Source organism: Nothoprocta perdicaria, unplaced genomic scaffold (genome assembly GCF_003342845.1).
Source record: "Nothoprocta perdicaria isolate Ctin4 unplaced genomic scaffold, notPer1 scaffold_304, whole genome shotgun sequence".
NCBI lineage: Eukaryota > Metazoa > Chordata > Aves > Tinamiformes > Tinamidae > Nothoprocta > Nothoprocta perdicaria.
In genome coordinates this window covers 704,119-714,461 of record NW_020455538.1, presented here as the reverse complement: position 1 = coordinate 714,461, position 10,343 = coordinate 704,119, and the positions used below count along the sequence as shown (strand labels likewise).

General features: G+C 51.0%; 1 protein-coding gene across 1 annotated transcript; it reads right to left on the bottom strand.

Annotated features, from left to right (window-relative positions):
• Positions 1–2,181: 2,181 nt before the first annotated feature.
• Positions 2,182–10,289, bottom strand: PTGER3 (prostaglandin E receptor 3). The gene is made up of 2 exons (XM_026042474.1): positions 9,483–10,289; positions 2,182–2,738 (listed from the first exon to the last, which is right to left on the bottom strand). The coding sequence occupies exons 1-2, from the start codon at positions 10,287–10,289 to the stop codon at positions 2,451–2,453; spliced, it is 1,095 nt and encodes a 364-aa protein (XP_025898259.1). The 3' UTR covers positions 2,182–2,450.
• Between the last annotated feature and the right edge of the window lie 54 nt (positions 10,290–10,343).

Genomic DNA, 10,343 nt, shown 5'->3' with positions numbered 1-10,343 from the left:
CTCCTTAAGTGCTGCTGTTCAGAAACTGCTTGACAAAGAGTGATTCACTGTAATTATTAAGGTCGTCTTGACATACCCTGCAAGCGACCAGCCTGTTTGTTGGTTTTARAAGGTAATGTACATAAACTGAACAATACAGAACCCCTGAATCCCAGGATGGCTGAGGTCAGAGAGGACCTCTAGGGACCATCCAGCGCAGCCCCTGCTCCAGCAGGGACATCCAGAGCTCGGGGCACCTGCTCACATCAAGGTGGGTTGGAAGATCTCCAGAGCAGGAGACGCCACAGCCTCCCTGGGCAGCCTGGGCCAGGGCTCTGGGCTTCTACATTCCAAAATAATTTAAGTAAAGGAAAAAGAACAAATCCTCCAAGGCACTTTTTCGAAGAAAATTAGTGACTTCCTAATTCTCRGGTGAGGTTTCTCTGTGTTGCCCAGGTGTGTGTGCGGAGCCGAGCCGCGGGCGCACGCGGCAGGTTCCTGCTCGCTGCCGGCGCGTGGCGGCCAGGCGAGCGGCCGGGCCCGTCCTGCGTCACCGCTGCCAGCCCGGAATGACGCGGTGCGCCCGACTGAACCTGCCCTCGCCCGGGCGCCGGGACGGCCCGAGAGCGCCCGGGCCCGGGGAGCGGCGCTGGAGCCCGCGGGACCCCCGCCACGTCGCCCACCGCCCCCCGGGCCACCGCCTCCGCGTGCTGGCGACTCGTCCCCGCACGAGCARTCCGTCCCATATTGCCTCTCAACTGAAGCAGATCGCTGTATTTATAAAGCAAAGGCACGGGCTTCCACAATGGCAAAGTGCCTCGCTGTGGTTTTAGACTCTCAAATTAAGAGAAAGACTTTTAGGTCAGCGTAAACACCCAGATATCATCAGAGCATATATCACACCCAGATATCATATAGACAGTGGATTCTGCTGCTCAATTATTTTTCTTTGACTGTCATTAGACAGTCTGTAATTAGACAGTCAGGGGCAGAAGAGGGGAAATGCGTAGCCATCTCTTGTGAATACTGTTACAAAAAAAAAAGGAAGAGTTTTTCTTCCTTTTTATTAAAAAAAATAGGTTTTATGCAAGAAATTCCTAGCGGTTGTAGGATTATATTTTCTTTTAAGGTCCCTGAATTTGATATTATATGGCATATAATGTATGGTATAAAACTACACACTATATTGTATTTTATTGTATTTGCCCAAATTTACCCCAAAGGTGATTAAATGGTTGAGGCTATAAATAGTTGAGGCTATAAAAGGGTAAAGGAAATGGGAAGGAAAATACCCTTCTTATATAAAAACAAGTTTTAGATCCGATACACATGCACKAGAATTCATTTTTAATCAAACCTGAAAGTTACCTAGGAGAAAGGTAATGACTCCTGACTAATGGACAAACTGCTACCCAGCTCCTCCAGTCTGTTTTATTTTTAACATGCCCGAGGCTGCCATATCTCTCCAATTCATCGTTTGCTGGGGAAGTCTTGCTCTCAGGAAGTATTCTGACCACTTCCTAGGGTATTTTAGCAATGAAGATGTTTTGAATGGCACCTCCATTGCTTGAGAATCATTCATTGCTCATTTTATTCCTGGGTATGTGCATTTTCAAATAAAACTATCCATATGAAAACAGTATTTTAGGCTTTGCAAGCATTTGCCAGTAATTTACAGGAGGAAGAACATTTACTGTCTCTTACAACCTCTTTATCGCTTTCTCCATCTGCTCTAGTTTTATAGCTTTGCTAAAAGCTCGTTACGCCTGAGAATTTCACAGGCTGTTATTAAAAAGAAAAGAAGACAGAGAGACAGAGAGCTTTCCCACTGGTATTCTTTGTCCTAATGCTACATCCTACGCAGAAGATGAGCTTACTTCAGTATTCACACAAAATGAGCATTTCTTGGGGCATGTCCGTGTGTGATAAGACTCACAGAACCTTCACCTCTGGACAGACGGCCACCATCACTGCTTCAACACAACCTGGTCTGTTTTGAGCCACTGCAAAACAGAGGAAATCTCCTATTTTTTGTCTTCATTTCTTGTATTTTTGACTCTTTCTCACCCCTACACCTCTTGGCATTAAGATTATATACAGAACTAGGTCTGTTTAGTAACTTAACTGTTGAATCCATTTCCCAAGTGTCTCCTGGTAAGAAAATCACTTTTTCTTCCTTAATGCAAAAAAAAAAAAAAAAAAAAAAACCCTTCCAAAATATATTCTAGGCACACAAAAGGTAACGATCAGTTATGAATTACAATAACAGCAGAATTTAGCAAACAAAATAATTCCTCTGTCTATACTCGTGTGAGTTTTTGGCACATAGGTTATACAATTATTTGGCACTCTATGTCCATTCGGTAACACCATTTTCAGCTACTGCGTAGGCACTAACATGCTACAGCTACCCCAGTTCACAGTAAGATTTAAGACAAAAGCAGTTTTCATGCACACTGGTCGATATTCCTTCACGCTGTTGTCCGTCTGATTTCCTCTGATAATGTTATCGACCTCTCTTTCCACTCGTTGTTAGAGCACTTGGAGACAGCACTGGCTGCCTGGCAGAACTTCTGGAGCAGGATCTTGCGCAGCAGCAGATAGACCCATGGATCCAGTATCTGGTTGAGAGAGGCCAAGCGCACGGCCGTCAGGAAGAAATTGCAGTCCTTCTGCCGCCCCGAGCCCCGGGCTGCGCTGCTGGAGCCGTTGCAGTGCTCGAAGGACGTGTGGCTGAAGACCATTTTCAACATGGTTATCTATGGAAGTTAGGAGGAAAAAAGACATATTTTTAGAGATCATATCGATATCACTTTATGCAAATATCCCAGAAGACCAAACTCCGCTGCAGTTTTTCTTCTCTCTCTCATCCAAGTCAAGCCACTATCACAGCATGTAAGTACAGAGCACAATAGCAGTGATTGAGAGAGCAGCTCCGTCTCCCTGTGTTAATGACACTGACAAAAATGGWACCATCCAGCCATCAGTCAGACTGACTTATGGATCTCAGGCTAAAATCAGAAGGAACGTGCTGCTTCCCTGATTGAGACACAGTAGAAAATGGTGTGCTAAATCCGAGTGATTCGAGATGGACCTGCTAGCAGGGGAAATTACTGACCTACTCACTTAAAGGTCCTCATCTTTACCATTATCGTATTATCAAGATTGTAATGAACAGCTGGATAACTCCTGATTAGCAGAGCTGTTCAGAGTGACGTTATGAACAGTGAGGTCTGCGGCCGGCGCACACCAGAGCCCTCAGCTTTGCCTAGCAGCTGGCCAGGCCAAACATGCTGCAAGGGAGCCAGGAATTCATGCAGTTTATTCGGAAAAGCCCAAGGACAGGCAGCACGGAGCAATACTTTTGCTAATAAATAATCTAAGATCATTTTCTCACTTGCATTTCAAAGTGCCACCTGCTCTGTTCCAGCACCAGCAGACAGAGATGCCAGTGATTTTATTTTTCTTTTTAAAAAGATCATCAAGAGGTCAGAGAATATTTGTGCTGTTGGTATGCTTGGAAAGAGGAGAAGGCAACAGGGAAGATCTATTTTTTCTTATGGATTGCTACAAGGYTTACAATACTTAAAGCACTTGTCAACTGAAAACTGCACTATAGTGATACTAAAAAACAGTATTTCATACTTCACTTTCTAACTTAAGATATAAACTTGCTTTACAAGTATCAATATTGATATCAATATAGAGCTTCATATAATTGGGACACTTTTATTCTCATGTTACAGGCTGAAAAAATAAGACCCTGCCAAGGGCTGAAGTGATTTGCTGCAAGTTGCACCAAAAACCTGCCACAGGAGAACTCGGCTTGAGACGTAGTGCTGCAGCCACAGGATCACTGTGCATTAGCAGCCTGCTGTTTGTTCAGGTAAAAATCATAAGCAGCCATTTTTTTTTTAAGCCTTTTTTAAGGCTAACAAGACAGTTCTGGGGCTTTCATACACTTACATACCTATGGGAAATATCAGCCACATTTGAACRATATCAAAGCTGTATTTACTTTTCCATGGTTTAGTTGATGTCTGCTGTCTAAAGCTCCCCTCTGAGCTTTCTGTATTAACTGCACCTGTTTTTAAGCATAATAGCCCTTCAAGGGCATTTGGTTGCATTTGGGTGCCAAGTGTTTTCCCAGGATCCCGTGACTGTTTTCTGAGCAGACATTCRGCATGGATCTTGCTGCCAAGTGTCCACTGGGTCCTGAGGAAATTACCTGTGCTCTTAACCTGCCTGGGACACACAGTGAAGCTCTGGGAGCCTTTAAAGCAGGGTAGGAAAGGAAAAAAACAGKGCTGATGTGAGGACATGGCCTCCTCCATGGAATGGCTAAGGCTGGAAGGGATCTTTGGAGATCACCTAGTCCTGCAATCCTTTATCGTGTATTTGATGTATATTTATCAGATTATACAGTCCTTTATAATGTATTTCAGCTAACTCAGAGCTGGCCTTGTTGTTAGCTTCCCAGTGCAACCCATTGATTAAACCACAGTAAAGTGAACTCCTTTAGACACGTGGGAAGCCCGGAGGAACGCCCGTGTCTGGCCAATGTACCCCTRGGCCAGAGCTGTTGAAAGCAGAGGTTTCCTGCATGGGTCCTTTTTCTGCTTGCGGATGTCTTCTGACCATAACCTGAGTACCTCAACTGCCTGAAGTTTCCGTGCTGAAACCCTGCAGGGCTGGGATGCGGGACGTGCTCCAGCGTTGGTGTGTCTGCAGCACACGTAGCGTCCCATGGACACGGGGCAGCCCCTGCRCAACGGCTGGGACATTCGATTTGATCCACTGTGCTTGCAAAGGTCACTGCTACCATATTCTAAATAGACTGCAACCAGTCCTAAAAATGCAGGGAGCAGCCTGAGGGACCACATTCGTGATGCATTATCCAGACGCTGGGGCTTGCAGAAGATTTCATCTGATATATTTAACTTAAAATAAAGAACAAAAGAACTAACCCTTGGTAGAGCTGTTTAACTCTACGGGGTGGACACCGATCCAAACTGCATCAGGCAGCTTGTTGTGCCCCAGACCTGTGCAAGTACCTGATTCAAACCACTTCCTGCTCTGCTCTTTCCACATATTGAGATAATGTCACAGCCCCAGCTGAGCCAGATGTGTCTCTACCACTGCCTGCTGTGCCCATCAGGGTCCAGCGTCCCTCTCCTGCCCGGCCGTGCTGGCAGTACTAGCTCTATTATGGAAATATGCCCGTGCCCACGTTACAATAAATGGAAACCAAACAAGATTTGTCCTTCCACACATGTGAATTATTTTCTTCCAGATCTGCTCCCCTAGCCCTTCTTTTGGCGAGCTCTGCAATACCTCTGCTTTGGACACTCTCGTTGTCTTCTTTTGTTAGTGGATCTGTGGATCCACAAAAATATTAGACCAATAAGATACATTTCTCAAGCAGCCACCTGCTGCTTATTTTTGTCTTTATTTCCTAGTATTCCTCCACTGGAATATTTGTCAGAGCATCAATTGCCCTACTGGAAATTTTATTTCAGTTTGATATTCTTAGAGGCTGTTTATTGCCCAAATTGGTCTTTTAAGTTAATTAAATGAAAAACTATAAAAGGCCCTGAGTAGCAACATCAGGTGGAATAAAGTCAGTGAAATTACACTGTTGATGTAGAAAGAGTTTGATCATCAGATCCATCTGTTTACACTGCTGCTCATCTCCCATTTGTCCTGCCCTGGTGCCTGGAAATTTCCTTCCTGTGCAGGAGGAGAGAGCTGTAGAAGGACAGAGGCGTCTCCCCAGGAGCTGCACTGACAGCGACCACGGCTGCTGAGCCAACCGTGCACAGGCCACGATGGAGAGGGTATGATTTTTCCGAACCATCAATATTTACAACCTTATTTGAGAATAGAAATCATAACTCAGTGTCATGGGAATGTTAGGGTTCGTGTCCACCCGCTCTGCTGGAACGGAGGCAGAACGAGCGCCCCGGTGTGAGCGGGCCCAGCCGGGACGCGTCAGGAACGGTGGGTCAAGCGGAATTACTTGCCGCCCGTAGCGGGCAACGCCAAGCCAAGTCCAGCAGCTAGACCTTCCAGGGACACCAGACATCCACATGAGCCAAACCTGTGCGGACACCTCCTCAAACTGGCGATACTGGCCGTGAACTGGAAGGGATCTCCCTTCTGTGGCACCTGGTGTCTTCACTAGCAACCTTCTCTTTGCAGCAGGGTTTTTCCCTGCCCCTGGGTGCCCCGACCACAGACATCCTCCTGTTATCAGGATAACAGGAGATATCAGGAGATAACAGGAGCTTCTTAAGGGTCTGTTCCGCCTCTCCTCCCCGCTGCCGAGCCCTGCACATCCAGCAGAGCTGGGCACACCTCCCCTCCCACAGGACACCCACCTGCACATCAACCTCAAGCAAATCACCTCTCTGCCTCTGTGAGACACTTCTGCACTGTAATCACTGTAATTGTGGGATAATTACTGCAGAAGCATGAGGCTAAGAACACGTTTGCAGGATGTGGTGATGCAGGGATGCAGGACAAGTCCAACAGGCTGCCCAGGATAACAAATACACAGCCTGCTTTTTACCACTTGGTTGTGACTTTGGGTGGAAAAGCACAGCCCGCCCAACCCAGGCTTCTCCATCAGCTTGGCCAAAGGGGAATGATCAACACACAGGGGCAATTTCAGCAATCTGAAACGGGTTCTTGCAGCCTCGGATGGAAGGGAAGCAWTTGTGGAGGAAGAGCTACTGATTCATAGAAAAGAAGTGATCTGTCTTCCTTGCTGTTCAGCAGTGGCATTATCTTTTTTCTTCAGAAAAATGTGTTTCCCATAACTCTAATTTATACATCTAAAAAAAATCACAAAATACTAGATTTTAATAAAAGATACCTGCACAGAAGAATGCATTTGATTTCCCTCTGATAGGAGAGTTAATGAGGTCCCTTAACAGGAAAGGTAGCAGAGTACATGAGYGTTTCTGCTTTAAACGCCCTTGAGAGTGTGCTGGGAGTGCTGGGGCTGCCGGGAGGGTCGCGGCGGCTCCTGCCCTTCTGTGCAAACAAGCAGCCCTCTCCCCCTGCCTCGCACGCCCTCAGCCTGCCCTCGGCTTGTTTCACTGACTCTGCTCAGCAGTTATTTACCAAAATAAACAGAAGATGAACGCAAACCGGAGCCCGCTCAGGATGAAGAAGTGCAGCTTGGCTGCGAGGGTTTGCCCCATTTCTCCTGCTCTCTGTGCTGAGGCAGGCAAGGCCTCGGCTGCACCAGAAGAAGGAGAGCTGATTGCACTGCAAACACGGCTGCTCTCCCCAGCAGCCCAGTGCGAATGGAGAGAGGAGACTTCCCTGAAGCATCTGGAGGGCAGCCTGCAATCTGTTGTCTCAGTCTCACTTTTCTGCTAACTCATGTTTGATTTTGTCACTTCCCTCAATAGATTAAGCCAAAAAAACGCTGTTTGTGTAAAGAGGCACTGTTTACCCAGTAGGAATAGTCAGGATCCATCAGGGGCTCAGCTTCAAAATCTCCTCTGAAAATCCCTGGATTCTTGTTTAAACTGGGTATCTTCAGCTGCTAAATGATGCAGCTAGTTCAGCTTAGTGCATCTCTACGGCTTGGATCTCACTGAAAGGTCTCTACAGACCTGGACTTTGCAAGATAAATTCTCTTCTTTAATAAAAGATGTTAAAACATCTTTTTTTTTTTTTGCCTGAACTTAAGCAATTTTTAAGAAATATTCTTAGATCTCATTCTCTATTTTGTTGTTGTTATTGTTCCACAGCTGCTTTCTGTCCGTGCAATCACACCATATAGAAGTAAGCTAAGAAGTAACGTAATGATTATTTCACAGCAACTGTGTAGCTCCTCACTGACAGCTGTTAGCAGCTCTGAAGGCCGGGTTTGTGTSCTGCGCACGGGATTTGCCTCCCGTGCTCTGCATCCCCGGGGAGGCCGCACGTGGCTCCCCCCGGCAGGGCTGGCGCTGCTCTGGGCAGGGCGCTGCCAGCAGGGAGCTCGCGCCGGCTCCGCGCTCCGCACGTCCTCCGCGCTAAGCCGTGAGCACCCAAACCCTGCCCTACCCGGGACCCTGGGTTCCGGGGCCACGGGCTGCGGGACGGAGCGGCTCCCGAGCCAGGCCCCATGGGACACGGAGCCCTGCGGAGCGGCGGGACACGGAGCCTTGCCGAGCAGCAGGACGCGTGGCCAAGGGCTGTGGGAGCGGGCCCCGCTCCCAAGGGCCCCGGCTCCGCTCCCGCCGCTGTGGCGGGACCAGGGCAGCCGACCAGGGCTCCCGCGGCCGCAGCTCCCGGGCTGCTTAGCTCTGGGCAGGCAGTTCAACCGGGCAAGAGCTGCAGCTGCTGCGAAGGCCGAGAAGTTCCCTGCTTCCCTTTGGGACACAGGAGGGTGCGCGCTGCCCTGCGCACATCCGCGGCACGGCCGCACCCGCAGCAACTTCTGCGGAGATGGGACGTGGGAATGGGAAAGGTTCCCGTCGCTGCTGCCAGGCACTGGCACTGTCCTCGTTCAGCAGCAGAAATAACTTCCCTTGGGGTTTTGGGAGCAGAATATTGTAATTCGCTCCCAAGTTCCTTGAATTTGCGTGTGGTCTCAAGGTTCCCTTTGCCACAAGCCAGTAACCAGCTCTGCTGCAGAGTGCCTCTGGGTGCCTAATTTAGTGCCTCTGATGCATTTGTTTTAGTTATATTTTCTGTTTTGGAGATTTGATGACATTCCCCAGAGTAAAATTACTAAACTAGCCTGTGTTTTATTCTACCCGCTCCACACAAACATCAGCTCTGTCAGCCACTCCCCTCACTGCAGCTCAAGGAGCTGAGGACAAAGGCCCAGGATCAGTGGCCCCTGTGAGCAGGAGCAGCTGGACACAGGACCCCTTCATGGACCCTCATCCCTAAGGCAGGGAGAGACCTGGACTCCTGCTCTGCTCCTAGATCCCATGGAAGGATTTACACCCAAGGGACAAAGTGGGGGGATAAAAGCGAGGAAGAGCAAAACAGAGGAAGACTGTTGGGGTCCTTTAGAAACAGAGCCCTGCTCTACATGAGACGGAGTGCAGGGCCTCCTGAAATCAGACGCTGCTTGCAAAGCTGCGAGTCGAATTCTTTCCCTCATAAAGCATTAAAGTGGGAGCTTCCGTGGGTGGGGGTTAGAAGAAMGTTCTGAACAGCCCTGCTCTCAGCGCGGGGCTGCCTCGCTGCCCCCCGTCCATGCTGCCCGCCGGGCTCCCCGGCCTGCCAGGTGACCCACATCTCCTGTGGCGCCGACACGGTCAGAGCCCGGGAGCCTCTGTGCCCCTGAGCCGCTCTCGCCACGGGCACCGCCGACTGCAGCGTGCGTCTGGACCCACAGCCTCCCCACGCCTTCTCCCCCTCCACGAGACTCCTCTTTTCCCCATCATCCCTCCTCTTTTGCTCCCATTCCTCCGTGCTGTTTTTCCAGGCACACGGAGCTCCTCCTGGCCCCCGCTGCCGCTCCCCAGCGCGGCGCGCGCGGCACCTACCAGCAGCGGCGACCAGCACGCCGAGAGCACGCACATGATGCCCAGGAGCTGGATGAGCGTCTCGGTGGCAATCCGCCCCCACTGCTTGCTGGAGTGGGAGGCCGTGGCCTTGGAGCGGCAGCGGGACACCAGYGCCGCGATGGTGGCCAGGTTGCAGGCCACGGTGACGAAGAGCGAGGAGAGCCCCAGGACAGCGAAGGTGGAGGCGAAGAAGATGCTGCCGGCGAAGGCGTCGTCGCCGGTGCTGATGAAGCACCACGTGCCGGGCCACTGCAGCGTGTAGCGGCCCACGCCGGCCACGGGCAGCAGCGCGAAGCCCAGCACGGCCAGCCAGATGCCCAGCAGCACCAGGCGCGTCACGCGCGTCTTCATGTGGCTGGCGTACCAGTGCGGCGTGCGGATGGCCAGGGCCCTCTCCACGGCCATGGCGCTGGCGATGAAGAGCGGGCAGAGCCCGAAGACCGTCATGCTGACGCCGAAGAAGGTGCAGAGGTGGCCCGAGGGGTCGAGGGCGGCCCAGGCGCGCTCCGACAGGTACACGGCGATGACGATGGGGCTGGTGAGCAGTTGGCCGGCCAGGTCGGTGAGGGCCAGCGAGCCGATGCAGAGCAGGAAGGAGCGCTTGCGGCGGTTCTCCTTGGCGCCGTAGGAGCGCGACACGAGCGCCATGGCCAGCGCGTTGCCCACGGCGCCCGCGATCATCATGCTCAGCGGGAAGGCCACGGAGACGGCGCCGCAGGCCGAGGCGCGCGGGCCGCCCGGCTCGGAGCCGTTGGCGCCGGGCGGGCAGGGCGCCCCGCGCCTCATGGTGCTGCCGCCGGCCGCGCCGCTCCGCAGCCCCGGGCCATGGCGCGCGCGGCG